Source organism: Electrophorus electricus, chromosome 15 (assembly GCF_013358815.1).
Source record: "Electrophorus electricus isolate fEleEle1 chromosome 15, fEleEle1.pri, whole genome shotgun sequence".
NCBI classification, from domain to species: Eukaryota; Metazoa; Chordata; class Actinopteri; order Gymnotiformes; family Gymnotidae; genus Electrophorus; species Electrophorus electricus.
Window position 1 is genome coordinate 6,108,490 of NC_049549.1, and position 21,785 is coordinate 6,130,274.

The window sequence follows — 21,785 nt, forward strand, 5'->3', positions numbered from 1 at the left end:
ATGTTAATGCATCACTACACAATTCATACATTTGTGTACATAAAAATATATATGGAAAATGTTACAGAACAGACATTTACTTCTGCACTCATGATGGACATCAATCATAACAAAAGTTTTATTTACAACATATTTGTCTTCAATGCTGCTGTACCACTGAAAGGCTCTAGTTTCCTTTCCCTTAACCATGTGAGATGTAAAAACCTCTACAGTCCACTTTCAAAATTCAGATGATAATTTAGAAAAGAACAAGTGCTTCTGGGTTCCATTGTATTTACATAGGGTAGACTACATCAATAAGCAGACCCAGACTGACAGACCTCTAGGGACAAACTTCAACTGACACTTCTAAGATGCTTTAGCTGTCAGTATAAGATGTATAACAAATATATTTTGGTCTCTAATGACCCAAGGTTTAGGCTACACTGTGGGCTGAAATAAGACCTTGAATTTCATATAGTTTGAGATTAGCTTTTTGGTCAGGTAGACAATAGACGGGCAAACAAGTTTTTACCTTTCACCTCAGATGTGCAGAAAAACTATGATAATGAAGACACCCCATACATTTTTTCATAATACACTGCTACATTAAAAGAAAAGTATTCAGTGACAGGTCATTGTTTTTGAAACTGATTAGTTTCAGATCCCATAGATAACCTTGTGTGAAAGAATAGCTCCTGGTTACAGATTACCAGTGGCCCAAAATTCACTGAAAGTGTCCCGAGTTGTAAGGTTGTGGTTCTTCACAGCTGAAGACTGAACACTGAGGTCATGGTTTCATCCCAAACGACTGTGGCTGTACCTTCAGCCAGGCACTTAACTTTGAGAAAAAGGCAGCAGATAAATAATGAAAAATAAATGTAATACTATTGCTGCAGGGAGATGACTGGGGAGAACAGAAATCAGAATGGCATGATTTCTCCCATTAGGTTGCAAAATGGTATATAAAGTTAGTCACTGGCTTTGTTTTTCTCTAATGTACATTGGTATTTTGTTTTTACATTCAAATAGTGATCGCCAGGAAAGTAAACAGTTTGAAACCTATAACAATAGCTCATCTCTATTATACACTACTAATTACATTCAAATAATAAAATTCAGGACAGTAAGCAAACCATCTCGTACTCCACCTAAAAATAAACATTACACATTATTTTGTTTATGCTAGGCCCACTGCACAAAGCAATCCATTCGGTTAGAAACATCGAAGAGTTTCAGGATGAATTTTGATTGGATATATAAAATAACTGCCTTAAAGTTAAATGTATTGCGTCTGTTATAGCATGAGCCTGTCGGTCACAAGTACTTGGGGTAGGTTTCCCAGACTTGGATTAAACATGGATGAAGTTGTAGTGCCAATGATGAATCAAAATTGGAAATTCTTTTTAGTCTAGATTGAGTCTTATTCCAGGCCTCAGAAACTGGCCTATAGTGCATTAATGCATTGTAGCAAGAGCTTCTCACCAAGTAAAGCAATAGGTACAAGGAGGAGAAACCTCTCACAATTAATATTTTAGGTATTAATGCTGATGTCTGAAGTGGTAACAACTGAGTTAGGCCCATAATTTCTTTATGGTCTGGGGTGTGAAACTCCTGTAAAAATCAGGAGATACTGATCTGAAGAGATACATCTTCCAACTCTGAATGTTGAGTAGCACTTTGCTCTATAGTATTTAAAAATACTGGGCTTTAAGAATGTCTCTCTAAAATGTCATGAAGTAACAGCAAAGTGATACAGGGCTACATTCACAGTTTTGGTTTTTTTGTAGAGGGAAGGGAATCAGGACAATGTGGCTAACACCAGTCTGCGATATAGTCGAAGTCGGCAAACATGCCCTGCTCCTCACGGCTGAGGAGGCGTGGTTCCCTGGGTGGGGTCAGGACCGGCGCCTCAGACGTGAATTCTTCATCAAAGTTACTGACATCACTGGCACCCTGAATGGTTGGCACGAAAGGCGGTTTCACTTTCTTAGCCAGTAATCCATTCCAGTCGATATGCTGCAGGTGCAAGCATTAGGGATGGTAAGAATTGAGTAAAAGACACAGCTCTTAATGACAAATCAGGTACGGTTTGACTGTCTACTTACTCGGAAGAACAGATGCTTCTTTACTTCCTCAGCATCGCGCTCTCCTGCTCCCAGTCGCCGCTCTGGGTTCCTCCTTAAGAGCTACAGGTAAAACAAACATTAAAATTATGGTTACAAACCGCTGGTGCTCACTGTGTACAGTGTCCACTCACTAGTTACTTCATTAGAAACACATAGGTGTACAGCTAAGAGTCAGGCAATGGGATAGAGGGCAGATGAACAGAGGTGCTGCAGTCTGTAACTGCAATTATGAAAGTCACCTAAATAGATCTAAATGTGAGTATAGGTACTAAGTGTTTCTAATAAAGTGGCCAAAGAGTGCATGTTTTTGAGAACAGTTTCAGTACTCTGATAAATGGGGTTTTTTGGAGACTGACCCTCCTCATAATAGAGATGGCCTCGGTTGAGAGGAACCTTGGGTAGCGGACTTCATCATTCACAATGCTGTCAAACACCTCTTCTTCATCATCACCGGGGAAAGGAGACTGCAGGGATAGAGACTCACTCAACCATAACGCTACCCACATACCAAGCCATGTACATTCCAAATACTCTCTCAAGTGGCAGGAGAGTGACATCAACTGGTGAGATTTCATGACACAGCAGTGTGTGTGCCATGGTGTGAACCGGCCTTCACACCAATGAGTACTGTGAATGAGCACTGTCTAATCCACAAATGATCTAGTCTTACTAAGTCAAGAGCACTGTTGTAATTAGGTAGGCTCTCAGCACCCGATCCGATGTAGGGAAGGCACGATGGACTAAAGACAGTTGAAGGCCAGTGCCATCATGGCCAGACACTGACCTCACCAACCAGCATCTCGAAAATGAGCACACCCAGCCCCCACCAGTCCACTGCACGCGTGTACGATGTCTCCGTGAGGACCTCGGGAGCGAGGAACTCTGGTGTGCCACAGAATGTGCTTGTCCTGTCCCGGAAGCCCATTCCTGACCAAACAGACAAACATTACTGAAAGCATTCCCAGAGGGAATGTGGAAAATAACCAGGACCACACTGAAAGCTGTGATTGGGGAAGGAATTAATAATTTTGCTTACCCTCTTTGCAAAGACCAAAATCAGCGATTTTAACATAGCCTTCTGTGTCCAGCAATAAGTTATCCAGCTTCAAATCTCTGTAGGTTGGATTTCATTGCAATGAATTTCATGACCAAATTCAGTTTTACATTAAGTTAAATGTTGACCTCAGCAGTGAAGAGTGCAGGCCCGTAACTTGATTGGTTTGATTGGTTTTTCATACCTGTACACAATCTTGTGTTCATGTAAAAACTGTAATCCCATGACAACGCAAGCAGCATAAAACCTGCCAGAAGAAATAGTTATAACTGAATGACTGCCATGTGATTAGTCAGTCTACTCACAATTTTTTTTTACAAAAGCTCCAGTACAAAGAGCAGTTGTCCATGGGAAATAATGAGTTTCCTTAACACTGAAACCATAATGGCCGATATCATTATCATGTGTACAACACACATTGGAGGAGGAATAGGTGTCTGAAAAACCCAGTAATATTGTTGCGCCAGATACATTTGTACCAGCTCAACCCACAACCATAAACCCACCACAACAGTGTTAATTTTGAGTTGAGAATGGTTCATCACCCATAAACTGTCAGCAGTGGTCACGTACTGACCAGTAAGGAAAGGGGTAGAGAGTGGTTAACAAATTGTGCCTGTCAATAGCCATAGTGTATAATTGGGAAAATGCACCTAAAAGAGAGGTCGATGGACAGTGCATGTTCTACATTGCACCAGGCATGCTGCAGGTCAAATGTTGGGGTGTGTGTGTGTGTGTGTGTGTGTGTGTGTGTGTGTGTGTGTGTGTGTGTGTGTGTGTGTGTGTGTGTGTGTGTGTGTGTGTGTGCGCGCATGTGTGCATGACTCACGTGGCACGTGGCTCTGAGAACACGTCAGCGTGTATGTGCATCATGAGGTCCCCTCCTGCTGCATACTCCATCACAAAGCAAACATGCTCCTTGGTCTGGAAGCAGGCGAACAGGTTGACCAGGAAGGGGTGCCGAACACTATTCACAGTCTCAAAGATCCTCTTCTCACACATTAGACTGGAGGGAAAAAAAAAACACAGCCGGTACATGTAGCCAACGGGACAGCAGCTATCAGCATCACAGAAGCTATTTAATCATGCAAGCACAAAGATGCCAGACCTGTCAACTTCATCCCGAGCCACAATGTCTCCTTTCTTCAGGGCCTTGATTGCAAACATTTCTCCTGTGTTGCTGTACTCTGCCAATAAGACCTGTGGAACAGACACAGTTGCTTTGGTGATGCATTTCTAACAGTGCAAATACATAATAGGCTCTAAAGGTCTGATCCGACTTACCTTTCCAAAATGTCCGCGACCTAACACTGCAATACATTTAAAGTCTCTGAGGCTGAAGTGAAACTGCTCCTCCTCTTCCTCATCTTCTACCTCTTCCCTAGAACTTGAATCATTATCCAATGTGTAAATAAATCGATAAATAAAAAGGCTGATACTTTTGTTAGGAAAAAATAAGTAAAGCATACTCGTTAATGTTCTTTGGTGGTGAGGTGCATCTCCATTTAGAGAGATATTATTTGGAAAAGGTTAGGTTATTCCTGTTAGGTCAAAAAAGTATCAAAATGAGGGAGAGATTAAATATCCACATAATTCACCTTATATCCGTGTTCTTTTGTACAGCTATAATCTCCAACCCGGGTGGCTGAATCTCATGCCCTGCGACATCTTTGAGGTCAGGTTTTACCACCATACTGTTCCTGTTGTTTAGGAAGCCAAACGTGCTCAGGGCATCCTGCAGAGAGGAATTTCCATTTACAGTGGCACGGTCACCGTCATCATCTGCCTGTAGCAATTGTTTATACAAAATAGAAATGGATGACTAATTTGTATGCTGCGTGAACCCCCAGGCACTTCCTGGGCCTTCGGTGTCCAAAGTGAACTTGAATGCTATCACTGTTGCAGATTGGGATCTCATACTGTGTAGACACCCCTGTGCAGGTATGAGCTTGGTGGCAGTACCAGCACCGCTGACTGAGCAACAGCAGAGCTCTTTGGTGGTGTGCTGGCAGCGTTCGGCAGCATGACATTACCTGGCCTTGTTCTTTGTTCGGGCTCTTCTGTTCCGGGAGCGTCTCTCTCATGCTGACCAGTGAGTAATGCTTCGTGCCAGGCGTGTGGTCTTTATCAAAGTTCAGCTTAGTCACCGTCGGGTCACTGATCCAGGAATTCAATCTCCCATTAATAACATAAAGCACCAAAGTAAATCTATAATAGGTTTCATGTGTAAAGGGCTAATGCTCGTGCACATTGTTAAAACAACTGGGATGGTGTTTGTTGAGGAATGGGCAGTGTTAGATTTGCGCCTCACACAGCATTTTGAATTTTGGTCAAAAACCTCCATTTCATCTTGCCACAAAACCTTCTCACGTTATCTCGGTCACTCTGATTCTTTCTGGCAAACTCTAAACATGCTTCAATGCGTTTTTTTTCTTCAGCAATGGCTCCTTTCTAGCCACCCTTACATGCAGAGCTCTTGATATCATCGACTGTTAGACCTTCACTCCCTTAGTCAATTAACTCTGTAGCTCAAAGTGCTTGCTGACCTCTCTGTGGCTTGTCTAGCCAGTGGGTGCTGTGATGCATTTCCTCACAGCTGATCCAACAGTGCTCACTTGGACATCCAAAAATTTGGAGATTATAATGTAGCTTTTCCTATCTTGTTCATTTAATAACTTTATTTCTAACTTCTTTAAAATGCCCTTTGTTCTTTACTTTTATAGCTTTCCTTCAGATTTTTAATTATTCACAGGTAGAGGCCTATTGTGAGACAATTGTGCCCTCTTTAGGACAATATCTTCCATCTGTGTAAACTTATTCAAAGCTTCCACTACAGGTTGAATACTTATGCAAACAGCATTTGTCAGTTAGTAATTTTTTACACATAATACTTTTTTAAATATAAAATCAGTATCACTTTAAATAAATTACATTAAAGGGTCACTGTTTCAAATAAATATGACAGCAAAACATTTGTCATTTATAATTCAGATGAATCCGACTACTTTTAAGGAGGTACTTTTGCAAGGCAGTGTTTCTTGTAAGCAGGATATATTGTACTTCTGTACTTGCTGTATCTTGTCATGAACTAAACAGTATACCAACGTCTAGTATACCAAGGATTTTTCTGCACATCAGATAATTTAACATGTTCTCAGCCGAGGCAACAGTGATGCGTGGCATGTATGAATAAAGTGCCAAACCATAAATTATTTTCCATGTTTTACGTTCGCCATGTATTAAAAACAACAGTTGTAAAAATCTTAGCTGTTGTACCTATACTGGTAATAGTTGTGTTGAATAAACAAACAACAAAAAAAAAAATACCGAATTCAAATCAGAATACTAATGTAGTGAAAAATTGTTTGGGCCAACCCTGTTAATACACAGTTAAGCAGAAAACTCCCTCAAAGATCATAAACGCACATGTACCTGGTGAGGGTGGGTGAAGTGGGCTGACTGCTACGGCTGCTTTCTGTGGCCAGCTCAGGGATCTGCTGAGGGCTGAAGGAGTTGCTGACGGAGGGGATGGCTCTCCTCACCAGCCGGCCCCATGTGGCTATGTTGATGTTCATCTGTGGAGCCCTCGGGAATGTCTTCCCTGTGCCGTGTCGCCACAGCAGCAAGTGAAACATACAAAATCAGCAGAGCAGTTTGCTGAGGCTACTTCAGTGAAGCGTAATTATTAACTTTTACTTTTTTTTTTTTTTTTTTTTTACATTTCACATAGTTTGATGGTATATTATACTCTTTAGAGTAATATTATACCATATCAGGAAAAATGCCACATAATCTCACCATTTTACAAAGAAAATCCATTTACCTTGTTGCTTTGAAAAAATCTTCTTTTGTCTCTGGAGTTTGGTTCTTCTCTCAATGACAGGGTTGAAAAAAGTAACCTGGGAAAAATACAAAATGCTCTGGTATAATGGTGTATCCAAACCAGTTCTCTGTTCTGCCCCAACTACAGCTCAGTCTCCTTTGAGAGGACACGAGTGCTGGAGGGTTTGATTACGACAAATACTCAACGTGTACATAGGAGTCTACATAAACTTTTGGCAAGGGCCTAATTAGCACTTTAGATCCCTCGCCTCTGTGGACACATGTGGAGAGGGAAAGGAGGCCCAGTGGAGGTGCACCTCAGCAAACAGAGTCCCCTGGGGCTCCAGGTACAGACACATGCCATGACGCTGGTTGTCCAGGAAATCCTCCAGCCTCAGGAACTTCACAGCACAGAGAGAGCGCCAGTCCCTCCAGTACACAGAAATCTCCAGCTCCCTAGACTACAGGGACACACACACAAAAAGAGCATGCACACGTGTAAACAGACACAAATATGCTGCAATTTGCTTGTGACATATCTATATATGTTTAGTGTATGATTTGAGTGAGGTTTAGCAGTGACAGCCCTGCAGTGCTTTACCCGGTCAAGCTCTAGCGTAAACTTCTGGTCCCATGATTGATTGCTGACAGGTTTCCAGCTGGTCTGTCCCACCACCGTGTTGTCCAGCTTCAGTACAGCGCTGATCTCATCTGGAAACACACACACACACACACACACACACACACACACACACACATACACACATACACACATACACACACACACACACATACACATACACACACACACACACACACAGAGTTTATGGTCAGGAAAACAAATCTTCACCTGGGCCATTGTCTTAAGCCTATCTTGGATTGATTATCCTTATTTTTTATGCATCTGTAATAGTATACTGATCACCCCAAACCCTAATACCTAAGGCTAATCACCGATACCATCAAACTAAATAAAGTTTACTTGCAATGAGCCACAGAATTTCCTGTTATAATTCCAATACATTGCTGCTGTGTTTAGGTCCATCAAAATCTGCCCCAAAGTCACATGAAAAACATTCACCCAAATAAACTCTTCTCCACCCTAATCTTGATACAACTAGAACAATACAAGAAAAAGTGTTCTTTGAGGAATAGAAAAAAAAAAATCATATGCTTTACAGCTTTAACCTTGTAAAATCCAACAATAAATAAAAGCCAGAAGCTGTTTTATTAAGATGTAATAAATAAATGGGGAACTGAACATAAGCCCCTCTCTCCATGTGCAGTGTTTGCAGTTGAGGACAGGGAGCCACTGAACTGGACAGGTCATCTGTTTTGGAAAGGCTGCGACTGCTCGTTCCTCGGCTACGGCTCCCACGGCTCATGAAGGAGGAGCGCGTGTCACTCGGGCTCCAGCCGGGCAGGGACACTGTGGTGGCCTTGGATCGGCCCGGAACACTCTCCAGCAGGTCCTGGCAGCCCATTAGCCGCACATCGAGTGTGCCTGGCACAGGGAAGACATAAACAGTCAGGAAAAGTGCAGACCAAGATCTACAATGCTACAATGTCACACCAGCCTCCAAAAAAAAAAAGTGACAGTTTCATACAGCAAACACACCCTGCAAGCCACAGGGACGTTGTTGGTGAATAGCAATAAGGGGAGGTCCAACCTGTGAGAGCAGCAGGCTTGGCCACTGTGCTGTACTGGTTCTGGGGTGAGATGAGGCTCTGGCGGGGGCTGAGGGCAGGAGAGGACATTAGAGCTAGCTCTTCCACGATGATGCTGCTCTTGGGGTGGTGTTTAGGGAGCTCACAAAGCCTCTGCTCCAGGGAATACTTCAGCAAGTCCAGCTTCTGGCTGGATTCATTAAAGCGAGCTTGGGCCTAAATTACATCACATACATACACACGCACGCGCACACACACACACACACACACACACACACACACACACACACACACACACACACAGTTTCTTGATGACCTTTGAATAAACTACCATAAACTCTTGCCCAGGTGAAAGCAAAAGGATGCTTCCAGTATGCCCAAAGAAGAACATGAACTGGCCATGAAATTAATAAATGTAGCAAGCTAAGCTCTTGCTATGTTTACCAAAATGGTGTCTGGGTTGTTATTTTACTCTCTGAGTTGACAAGTGCTAGACCATTTCTCAGAGCCATGGTAGGTGCAGATTAAAAAGAAAAACACTTAGTTCTGTCTACTGTGACAGAGTGTGTGTGTGTGTGTGTGTGTGTCTGGGACAGTGCCTCGGAGTGAGTCTTCTTCTCGGCCAGTTTGCCCGATCCCAGGAGCTTCATGACGTTTTTGGCGCCCTCTGCAACTGCATGCTCAATGCGGGCATGGTGACAGAGCTCCTCCACCCGCAGGTCCAGGGGACTGATGATGGGCTTGGCTGCAACACAACCCATCACCACAACAACACTCACAATTAATCCCTGCACCACTAATTGATCCAAACAGCTCAGACAGATCTATAGTGCAGTGCATACATCATTTGGCAGTGACTATTTTCCTTGCTTTGACTCTGCGTATTGTACATTGGCACATTAAGAGTTTAAATTAAACAATGAACATAAATGCCCATCAGCTTTATCTTAAAAATATTCATTTGGTGACCATCTATGCTTTCCATTACACAGTTCCCCCATCTCCACAGACTGTAAGTAATCATTATAATCCTAAATAACACCGTGTCTAGTACTGTAGTAGTTGCACATCATCTGTAATCATTGTCAACCTGAAATAAGCGCTCTAGTTCACCTGGTGATAATGCAGGCATATTTTGCCCCCATCCATTTTTATATATGTACTTATTTAAATACATAAAAACATTAGCATAGGTGCTGAGCTAAACCACAATAGCATAAATAATTAAATCAGTCCACACATTTCATCCTCACAGTATCATGCTTCGATCTTGAATTATACATTTTACGTCATTTTTATTATCTATCTATCCATCTATCTATTTATCTAATTAGAAGGCTATGCAAACTATACATGTTGTAATGATGATGACATAGATATATGATGATGACGCTGATGGATGTGTGAATGAAGTTACCGATGACGTCATTGTTGTCGAAGCTGAGCTCATGATGCTGGCTTGCCTTGAGGATCTGCATGCGAATGAACTCGATCTTCATCTTACTGTCCTGAAGCATCTGCTGGGCAGCGGCCAGTAGCTTACGGTCCTGTGAAGTCAACCAACAAATACACAGTTCAAAGGAGCACCAGTGGCACATAACCGTACAGCTGTTTCCTAAACTTTCTGATCTGCTGAACTTGGCTACTGCTTAATATCAGTCTCTCTTATATAATTAGTGATTCATCAGGTTCATAACTCAGCAGGTGACAACATTTTTTTCCTCGGAGACCCATGCAGGGAAACACCCACATGTGAACAGGCTGAGGATGAGTAAGCAAAATTCCAACCATATTCTGTGGCCTGTTACTGTGTGCGTGGATGAAGCGGACAGGCTTGCATTTATCAGTAATTTCCTGGTCCACATTGTACTAATGCTTGACTTGTCTAAGGAACACACACACTCTGAGCTTAACGCAGCCAAGTAACTGGGACATTTGCACTCCTTATCCTGACAAAGTGCGTGCATGACCAGGGGTATTTAGTTCTTTATTTATGAGGACCAAAATAGGAACACACGAAAATTTTGCAGCTGGGGAGGACATTTGCTTTTAACAAAAAATGCAACTTTAACCTGATAAGAATACAAAAAGGAGAAAGACAAAATATTTCATCTTGGTTACTGAAATTAAGGTTATTGTTATAAACCTAGGACTACAAATTATTGGCAATAACCCACCAACACAGAATTAGAGGACTGTACAAGACAGTGTTGCCCTCATAAGTAGTTCATGTCAAATGTAAAAATTTTTTAACTCAGATTCGATCTTCAGAACATGTGGTTCACAGAAGGGGTGGACAATCTGGCAAAATTGTATAACCAACATGCAATACAGATTTGTGTCATATTTGGTTTTATGAAGTTTGCCAACAAGTTGGACCACATCCTCTGCACTCAACAAAACTATACATTTTAATTTTAAGGCTGTGTACAGTTCTCTAAACCAGTGTGAGAAAGAACCAAAGGTGGAAAAAAATCAAACAATTAAAAACTAATAAGGTAATGGCATGATGATAACATCCAATCAGCTTATTTTTACTAAGCAGTTTTAATCTGACAGTGATACTATTGTTTGTTGTTTACAGACATAGTATAATTAGTATAAAACTGGTCTAAAAATTGGCCTCTTTTTATAAAACATGCAGCAAGTCAATGTTCTAGAATTGTATTCTACTGCAGTAGTAACATATTAGCATATTACTGATTTATTTTTTATACTCTTATTTATTCTATCATTTTCTTATCTTTTATCTCAACACCCCATATATTTAATTAGATTTTATGCACTTTATATTTTTTTACTTGTATTAATTTAAATTGCATCTGTTAATTTTTCATTTTATTTCCTCAAATGATCTTGTAGTTCATTTAAATAAAAATGAACTAAAGTAATTTTATTTTAATAATTTTTATTTGTAACATTTTCTTTTGATTTTTGGCAAAATTCTTCCCACCGTAATAGATCTTGGGTTGATCTTTGGGTGAGATCTTTGTTATTCTTCTATATCTTATGTGAAGCACTTTGAATTGCCACTGTGCATAAGAAGTGTCTTGCCTTGTCTTCCTTCTAGTTTACAGTACTACACTTTATGGGGTACAATACTAGCAATACTAGATTTTAATAATTAAATATGCAGAATTTCACTTTATTTCTGAATTTCGCAGTATTGCTGCTGTATGCAGATGTCAGTTGTTTAATTATCAGGATAAAACAGATTAGTATCTACAAAGCTTTCCATGGGAGGGTTTATACAATAGCAGTACTGCAGGTGCAGGCACTGCCCCCAGGTAAGTCTGCAGGCAAAAAAACGTCATTAGGTAAGAACAAATGGGAGGTTACCTTTGAGGAACCATTCGAATACATCTGGATCATGTTTTCTGCCCCCTGTTTCACTTTGAGCTCGATATCGATCTGTTTCTTCAGGGCTGCCAGACGGCTGCTGCCACTGTATGTTCTGGCCTCACCGTTGGGGGTATCCGGCGTTAGAGGGCACTCTGTTTAAATAAAAATGGCCAACAGCCACAAAATGAGGCAATCAAAGACATGAAAGAAAGTGTCGGTATATAGTTATCCAAGAGCCACACTGCTGAGCTTATAGCTTAGGCACTTCATTATGCTCAAGTTTTTAGCTTGATTCAATTACTAAAACATTCACGTATACGGGGAAATCAACTAACTATGCAACATCAAGCTGAATACAGGATACAGGGCATTTTGTTTGCTATGTATGCTTAAAAGCTTGTCTTGTGCATAAAACAGTTAACAATAAAGGCAATGTGGAACACCTTAAAAATAAAAAAAATGTCACCTATATCCTTCAGTCTGCAAAAATATGAATCTTGTTTTGCAAAATCCATAGTAATTAGAGATTTTAAAAATCTGGTTTTCTCCATTGCCTCCGGGCAGATCAGGTTCATATATTGGAGAAACTAAAAACAAAAGAATCAACTAGAATATCAGCAAAGCCACACCACTGACAGATGAGCTCACCGTTTCATGCCCAGACTGGAATTACATGCAAAGCCATGAAGTGTTATGCATTCACAAAGACAGAGGAAACCTGTTAGACCTCTCCTTTTGGCACCAATGAGAGTCATTTCTCACAAAAGCAATTAAAGCAGCACATTCAAGATCTGTTCTCATTTCTCCACCTGTAATAAGTGAGGTGTCCTTTTTAGGCCGGTATCCCAGATGAGCAGTGCAAGAGGCACAGAAAGGACATACTGTTATACAACATCGCAGGCCTAAAATGTAGTTTACCTGGCCCGAAAAGGCAACTAACAACACAATAAGCTTATACTGCAATCACAGAATTGCAGTAGGTGAAGAGTATACAGAGTTGGTCAGCTGCTAAGACAAATCATAGCACCTCAGACAGTGTGCAAGGTCACACATGACAGCCGGTGTTATTGGCTGTTTGCAGTGAGCACAGCCTCAGGGTGTTTTTGAAATCTAGTGGACTCAGTTTTGATGTGGCAGCACCTCTTGCCAGAACAAAGAGACAGTTTTGTAGTTAGGGTGAGCTTGGTTTATAGACTTCCTCTGTGCTGGGGAAGTCTGGGTTTGTAGACTAGCCTTGAGCCAGAGTAGTCTGGGGTTTGTTCTGCTCCACAGGCTGCTGCTGATGATGGATGACATTTCAGATTTGTTTTTGTGAAGGCCTCTGGACTTCCTATCCTGAGCATTAGTGCAACCCCACTAGGCAACGATGAGGTGGACACACACTGTGGCGCTGTGATATTACTTCACAAGTGTGTGATTAATTCGGCTTCTTCTTTTCACACGGCGTAGTAACCGAGCGAGCTGCTGGGCATATTCAAGCATAGTTTCCACAGAGTACCCTGTACACCATTCCATGCTATAGACCTCCACAACTGTAGTTTAAGGACCACAGAAAAGAATGACAGAACAGGGATCCCACAAAACAGAGTAACCACAGAACAGCCAGAACAGCAGGTGGTCAGAGAACATCCTTCAGTTTTACTTTAGGGCTGTAGTCTTCCGGTCAAAACACAGCAACAATACTAACATTAAACCAGTTCCAGCAGGGATGGCCCTATAGAAGTGGGTTATCCTCCATGTTTATTATAAAGGATTCTTGTTATTTTCTGCTATGAATGCATGTAATGATTATGGAATTAATATTTGTTTACGGTGAGGGAGTAACGTCAGGCAAAAGCCAAGCTGTGCATGTAAATGATTCAATCACAGTCAGCGTTAGCCAGCTAGGCAACAGACACCAGCTGAACCAGTGGAAATACAGAACCTGGGGGGGACTCCACTTCACTTCTCTTCTGAAACAATAACAATAATGAACTTCTCAGTAGCACTAAGAAATCTGACAGCAAGCAGTGACCCCCAGGCCAGCAAGAAGACGACATCCCCAGCTGGGAGGCCCCAGCCAACGTGTGCGACGCCCTGGGACATTCCTGTCCTGCTGAATCATAGAACAAAAGCTTCAGTCTCGCCGTGTCGGGCCTCTCGTGCACCATCGCTCCCGAGGCGACGCATGTGGGTGGCTAGACAGGGGACCTCGAATTATGGAAACGGGCAGATGAATATATGCACTGAGCATGCGTGATTTCCTTGTTAAAAAAAGATAACAACGATAGGTATACACTCATATATTCTGACACTGCAGTGTTGCAGGAATGAAATGTAATACAAGAGACTGAGAGACACTGATTAATGATCAACATTAAATAAACGTGCGAGTGAGGAGGTGCAGTTTTTTCAACAGGTGGCAGCTTTTTGGCATGTCCAAAATGTGGCGGTTACAAAGCTGCCTGATTCAATTTACTGGTCAACAGCAGAAACTCCCATCCCTACAGGCAACAGCAAAGGACATTAGTCAGACTGTACTTATAAACCACACACAAAAAAAAAACGTTTAACTTTAACGTTAAATTTGGCTTTAGCCACTGATGTACACTGTTGTGTCAGTTTAATAAGATACATGTCCTTGACCATAATTGAAAGCCTTTCATTATTTTTTCTCTAATATTACCACACTGACTGTTGATAAATTATGAGAAAATCTTGTTTGTTGTACTATGCTTATAATGTAGGGCTTTATGTTATGTTTTTGTTTTGAATGTGACCAAAAACATCACATTAAATCACAATCATTACCAGAATCATTATATGACTTTTATAAAGACTTTTATAACCAAAGCTATCTTGCTGTTTCAAAAATTGAAATTAATAATAAACCAATAACTATGACTTATGAGCTCTCACTCTCATGGCTACTGGCGCTATCAAACATCTTATTGAACAAAGAAAACTATTGAATGTCTATTGAAACATTTACCTAAGAGCACATCTTCTGGATCCTTTACGACAATATGTGCATTGAGTTCCTGCAGCTCCTGGTGCAGTTCCTCCACCTTCTTGTTGGACTTCTTCAGCATGTTGTCAACATAAGCGAGCCTCTTCTTATCTGTGGTGACCTTGCGCAGATTCTCTGCACCCTCCTTAATCTTCAGCTCCTTGCGGATCTCGCGCTTGATCTGCTCACGGATCTCGTCCAGCTTCTGCTGCACCATGGTGTCTGAGAGGTCCAGGTTGTGGCCGAGGCCGAGCCGTTCCGAGACCATATGCCCCCTGAGATCCCCCTGGTGAGAAAATGATGTTCGGTCTTTTGAAACTTACTACTTTTAAAATACAAATCTTAAAACATTACCATGGCTGGATGCTTCAACATGAGCCCTTCAACATGAACTGTGACTAAGTTCTTTTCTTCATGCATCTAAATGGCTAGTGTTCGCATTTACTGGGTTTCTGTCTCCATATGCCATGATGACAGATGCCAAACTCACAAGCAAAGGCTACAACCACGAAACAACATTTGTAAATTGTTTGTATGATTTCAGTAGGGGTGTAACAATACACACTTTCAGGTTAGACACTTTATAACTACGCATACTGGTTTGGTTCAAAATACTAAATTTTGTTTCGAAACAAAAGATTTAATATAGGTTGTTGACTGTTACTAGCGCTTGTGAACTAGGGTGTTTAGCTTGTGTATATGGCATGAGGCATAGTTTTTGCACTCATTCTCCCTCTCTCTCTCTCTCTCTCTCTCTGTGCTGATTATATCAAGGGGCATCATGATCAGTGTCTGATTCATCTGATACAGAATCTAAATAAAGGGGCTGTGTTGATGTGGATCGGCAGTCCTACTCTTCCTCCATGCCAACTGAGTTACGAATAAACAGACCAGTGATTACTGCCTTCACATTTTAAAATGGGAGCTTGTGTGTAAATTGACAGTGTATTGTATCCCTGTAAAGCTCTACACTCTCTGACCACTACATTAGGAACACCTATATGCCTGCTAATTAGCCAAATCAGCCATGTGACCACAGCACAATGCATAGAATCATGTAGACACCGAAAAAGAGCTTCAGTAATTGTTCATATCATATATAAAAATGGAGAAAAAGTGACTTTGACCACAGCATGATTGGTGGTGCCAGAAGGACCTAGTTTGAGTGTTTCAGAAACTGCGGACTTCCTGGCATTTTCACACACACAACTAAACACAAAACATCGAACAAACGCCCACAAAAACATCCACTTAGCAGTGGTTATACAGGCAGAAAAATCATGTTCATGAGAGCAATCAGAACAAAATAGCCATACTGTTCGGAGCCAAGAAGATTACTTTTTAGAACTATGATGAGCAAGAAAACATTTCAGAATGCACAACACATCAAACCTTGAAACGAACAGTGTTCAAGAGCAGGTCACCAAGTTCAGGAATCTGAGGGTGGGCACAGACCTACTGCAACAAGACAAATGAAGGAGTCGGGTTCTTGTAGCTCACTGGGTAAAGCAGTTAGGTCAAGGTACAAGCAAAGCCATGGGTTTGATTCCCAAGGAGCACACACCCTGTTGTACTGAAAAACATGTGTAAGCCACTCTGGATAAAAGCATCTGCTGAAAATGTAAGCAGAATGTAATGTAACCCAGAAGACTGGAACAATGTTGCCTGATCTGATGAATATCAATTTCTGCTGCAACATAGTTATTAGGCCAAAATTTGGTGTAATTCATGAACCAAGCCTTCCTCATTAATCAGCCATTAAAACTACCTGCTTAATATTGTGTACATGCCCCTTTTACTGCCGAAACAGCTCTGACTCATTGAGATATGGACTTCACCAGACCTCTGAAGGTGTTCTATGGTATCTGGGATCAGGATGTAAGCAGCAGATCTTTTAAGTCCTATAAGTTGCAAGGTGGGGCCTCTGTGGATCGGACTTGTTTTTCCAGCACATCCCACAGATGCTTGATCGTCAAGAGATCTGGGGAATTTGGAAGCCAAGTCAACACCTTGAACTTTTGATCCTGAACATTTTTTTGCAGTGTGACAGGGTTCATTATGCAGCTAAAAGAGGCCAGTGCTTTAGGGAATACCATTTGCAAAAGGGCTGTACATGGTCTGCAACAGTATTTAGGTACCTGTTATGTGCCAAAGTGACATCCACATGAATGCCAGCACCCAAGGTTTCCCAGAAGAACATTGCCCAGAGCATCACACTGCCTCCACTGCCTTGCTTTCTCATCCTGGTGCCAGCACGGGAACTCTGACTGATCTTCAGATACACAGGCCTACACGCTGTAAGCTACAATACACTGTGTGTTCCAACATCTTTGTATATTAGTCAGCATTAACCTTTTTAGCAATCTGTGCTACAAAAGATTTTCTGTGGGATAAGACCAGAAGGGCTAGTGCTTCGCTCCCTAGGCACAGCAATAAGCATTGGTCACCCATGATCCCATTGTTGCTTCACCGGTTGTCCTTCCTATGACCACTTTTAGTACTAACCACTGTATAGCAGGAACATCCCATACTGGAAACTTGCCATTTTGGAGATGCTTAGACCCAGTCATCTAGCCATCACAATTTAGTTCTTGTCAAAGTCCCTTAGATCCATACATCAACTTCAAAAACTGACTGTTCACTTGCTTTACGGGTGCCATTATAATGAGATAATCCGTGTTATTCACCTCACCTGTCAGTGGTTCTACTGTTATTGTTGATCAGTGTAAGCTGCTGCTGCTGCTGGTGGCGGTAGAGGGTAATGATCTAAAAATATAAATCCAATAGGGCACCTTTGGGAGGTAGTAGGAAGGAGGTTTGGAGCACAAATATACAGCTGACGAATGTGCAGCAATTCCATGATAAAATCATGGTAACATGGACCAAAATCTCAGGAAGGAAGGTTTCCAACACCTTGTAGAATCCATGTCAGGAAAAAGTGAGGCGGTTCTGAGGGTGAAAGATCCTACACACAATTAGTATGGTGTTCTTAATAAAGTGACTGATGAATATATATATTCTGAGTGTATTCTGTGACTAGCCTGGAAGAAAAAGGGGCAAGTGCCCCCTCTGTGTTTATGTTTAGAGAGTAAGGGAAGTTTTGTTGCATTTTCTTTTCTTATTGACAGGTTACTTAGCAGTGACTTTTGTTGCAGTTTTTTGGGTAGTGATTGTTCCTTTTACTTTGAAGTAAACTAAAAGACAATAAAAACCCAAATAATTGTTGGCTAGTTTCTTGCAGCTCTGCTGTCTTATACTTGTTCTGGTAGTGGAACACATGGGGTTTATGGGAAAGCAAAGATAATTTTAAACTGTGGTCTACGAAGACAGGTAGTAACTGGGTTAAATAAACCACCTATGGACTATATGGATGACAAACAAAGCTCCGGTACAGAATTTGATAGAAGTATAAAACAAACATAACCTTTGTGAAATCCAATCAACTATGGCATGTGATAAAATGCACTTACATTAAACTCCTAGACTCCTACACCTGCATCTGTGACCCTTTTCTAACAAACCCTGATGATCAGAGTAGACTTCACTTTGTATTGCAGTGCACGCTCTATCTGAACTGGCATGCCCTCCTTCTCTCAATGATTTTCAGTCATGCAAGAACATTCTTCTTCTATTTCTTCTTTATGTTGTGCTTCAGTTTGCCAGCTACATAAATTAGTAAATAGCCTTGATTAATTAGTTGTTTTCCCCTGTTGTAATTCCCATTCTTTCCCATAAACAGATCTCTAATGTTTGCAAAGCCAAATAAAAATCACCAGCATTGCTATACGTCGCCATACAGTAGGCCTATTTATTGTAAAATGAGTTTTCTTAAATTTGATAGGCAAATAGTGTAATTATTTATTCCTTTTGATAAACGCCTGTTGTTAAAAGGTAGACATGCACCTAGTTGTTCAACACTGACTGAAGAATAGGCTTGCTATTCAGATGCTCATGTCAACCAACTTGGAGCTGAGATATGGATGACCAGAGGAAATGGCAGATATGAAAAGAGAAAGTATCATTTGAAAGAAACATTTGAATGTCCAACTCCTCACATGCTTTCGTATACGTTTTCTTTTTTCTCCTTCAAACCTGTTTAAGAAGGCCATCTTCCTCACTGTCCATACTGTTTGTTGAGAACAGTTCAAGCAGTTCTTTCATCATTTGTGTCAGTGTTTCTTTACCTCCCAGAGGAAGAAAAAAAAACATGAGCAATATTGCTTTCCTATTTAGCCAATGCAGGATACCCCCTCCTGCGACATTACAATCACCTGCAGTAACACGAGTCAGTAAGTTACAAGCTTACTGTAACCATTTCCTGCTGTTTTTTTTTTTTCCTTTCTCTCACACGTACACACACACAGAGCAGATAACTGGATGATAATGGAAAATTCTCCAGGATGGACAAAAACCGCAAGAAAGACAGTGACACGATCAGACACACAACCAACAAAGACAATGTACTCTTGCTCCAGGTTAAAGGGAAAGACCAGCACAAAGCTGTTGCCTCCCAACAAACCACGACAAGCAGAGGGAGGTGAAGACGTGACTAAGGAAATGAAGATCTATCTTAACTGCTTCAAAAGATTTGATTTACCTATATATGTTCTTATGCCTAAAATGGTTTCAAATGAAGATGCAATGGCCAGGTTTTTTGTTTTTTGATGTTGTCAAACTGTTGTTAATTGAGATATGCTATGACAAGTTTTACGACTGTTTTAATTGTTTTTGTTAAAATCAAATGCTGCTTAATGTGTTATGTCATTTGCCCCCATACTCTGTCCTACAAATATTTTCTTGCTCTTAAATTTACCTCCCACCACACACACAAAACAACAACAAACTTCTTATCATATACTGCTGATATAGAACAGAGCAATCCCTAATGTTCTGGCTGATGGAGTTAAGCCATTTATCTTTGTTGTAAATAGAAACATCTCTGATGTTTCATTGATAACAACTGGTGTCATTCACATGTGCTAAGCACACATTTAGTCCACCACTGTTTTGTTCCAAACAAAGCAGAGCATCTTCAGATAAGGAGAGGAATTGTCTGTCAGCAGCGTTTGAGGTCATTGAGGACATTACACTCTGACTATTGTATTGATTCAGTCTGTTTTCATATAGGTTAATGTACCAAATCAAAAAGCCAGCAAAAAGCAACATTTTCTCAAGGATATGTTATACAAAGTAGAAATTATTAATGGAGTTAAAGACCTCTTCATTAATTACATTTGGTTAGTGAGCATAAGCCAGTAAATATTGCCTGATGAAGTATATGGCCCTAATATTGAAAGTGGGATGAGGTCTTCATGTTCAAGCATTGTAATAGTTTTAATATCATTTTAATATCTTTGTAGTTTTAATATCATCTTAAATCAGAAAGACGGTCCAGTGTGATACTGTATCTACCATTGAAGGATGAGGCTATTACTGTGTTACGAGGCTTTTGGAAAGCCGTGCCCGGACTGATAAAGTTATCGTGAGAGACAGAGCTAACTGCAAGCCCACTCTAAGAATGAATAAAGGTTAAAAAATTTGTAATTATATAACGTTAAGCATATAAGCCTCAAAGTTTTAAAATATGGGATAATGCACTGTTTTGGTCTCTGAATAATTAAAACACTAGCGACAATGTCAGCATTAACACATTTTCTGGTTAATCTAAATAACAAAAAGCACGAATAATGAATACATAATTTAGATACAAGTAGAAATGGGAAAAGAAAAAACGGAGTCGCCCCAACTAGACATACTTAAGGGAATTCTTTGCATCGTCGTAAAGAAATGTAAAAGTTTTAAATTTCGAAAAGTGACAATGGTATTACAAAACGAGAGCAACTTGGCTGTATATGTTGGACGTTCCCCCTAACATAAGGGTAATTTCCATAGGCAAAGGAAAAAAAGCCGCCGTGACAATATGTTCTCGCCACGGTTAACTAGAACAATTCAAAACGACATAAATATCTATATAAAGCAGATATCTTTACGTGCACCAATATAACATATAACATTATAACATTACGGATTAAATATGTTTGACTAGTGCAATAAGATACAGAGCAAAAACATCTCCTCGAATCGATTTACTGCCATAAGTGTTTTTCAGGCCACAATCCCTGTTTCCCATGTAATAGATTCCCCGTTGGAAAGTGTCAGTTTTACAACAAAGTTTCGGCCAGAGTGAGTTATTTATGTAGACAGTAATTTATGACCCTCTATGTATGAGGACTGTGTAATGCCTGTGGCGACGTAAAGAAAAGGACACACACCATAAACAGATTTTTGCTAACATTGAAAACTTTTCCTACCTGCATGGGATCGGCGGCCATCTTGGCTCTCAAATTTGAATCAAACTCTACGGGGAAGGGGAGGTGAGAGTCGAAAAACAAGCTTGTGTTTTCGTCTCAAGCAATAAACACCAGGTCTGTATTCGGTACCGAAACCATGGATACACCACAATATCCGAAATGTCCCATGGCCTAACTTTAAACGTACTCCAATAACTGGAATACACTGGCGAAGAGTGTACGTAATCTGCACATATGTTACCGAAAAAGAGCTGTCCCATAGATGTTAAAGGGGGAAGGCGGGTAACAGGACGCCCCGAATGGGATTCACTGTTCCACTTGCAGTGAGTCTAATCCACATCATGTGATCAATATGTTTTTTTTAAGGCATGAAGCTTTCACACACTACTCTGAACGAGTTGTCTACGTAAGGAGAACACCGCCCAAGTTGAGTAATTTCCATGAAAATATAATAGTGTAGATAGCAGGACCATTGGTGCACACTCTTTCTC

At 40.8% G+C, this 21,785-nt stretch overlaps 1 protein-coding gene across 1 annotated transcript; it reads right to left on the reverse strand.

The window, feature by feature from the left end:
- Positions 1-94: 94 nt before the first annotated feature.
- On the reverse strand, positions 95-21,576 carry pkn2 (protein kinase N2). The gene is made up of 22 exons (XM_027027262.2): positions 21,295-21,576; positions 14,966-15,269; positions 11,992-12,146; positions 10,070-10,199; positions 9,252-9,397; positions 8,655-8,868; positions 8,303-8,488; positions 7,586-7,695; positions 7,302-7,445; positions 6,986-7,061; positions 6,595-6,763; positions 5,196-5,319; positions 4,761-4,897; positions 4,447-4,549; positions 4,271-4,362; positions 3,992-4,168; positions 3,347-3,409; positions 3,145-3,221; positions 2,893-3,035; positions 2,465-2,572; positions 2,088-2,168; positions 95-1,998 (listed from the first exon to the last, which is right to left on the reverse strand). The coding sequence occupies exons 1-22, from the start codon at positions 21,313-21,315 to the stop codon at positions 1,795-1,797; spliced, it is 2,964 nt and encodes a 987-aa protein (XP_026883063.2). The 5' UTR covers positions 21,316-21,576; the 3' UTR covers positions 95-1,794.
- Positions 21,577-21,785: the final 209 nt, after the last annotated feature.

What these genes read in the sequence shown, in the direction of transcription:
- pkn2 (XM_027027262.2), bottom strand. Translation starts at nt 21,315, where the DNA reads ATGGCCGCCGATCCCATGCAG. An exon ending in GTCGCGGACATTTTGGAAAG is followed by an intron (nt 4,363 to 4,446) that starts GTAAGTCGGATC and finishes TCTGTTCCACAG; the next exon opens with GTCTTATTGGCAGAGTACAG. An exon ending in TCGAGATGCTGGTTGGTGAG is followed by an intron (nt 2,573 to 2,892) that starts GTCAGTGTCTGG and finishes CTATCCCTGCAG; the next exon opens with TCTCCTTTCCCCGGTGATGA.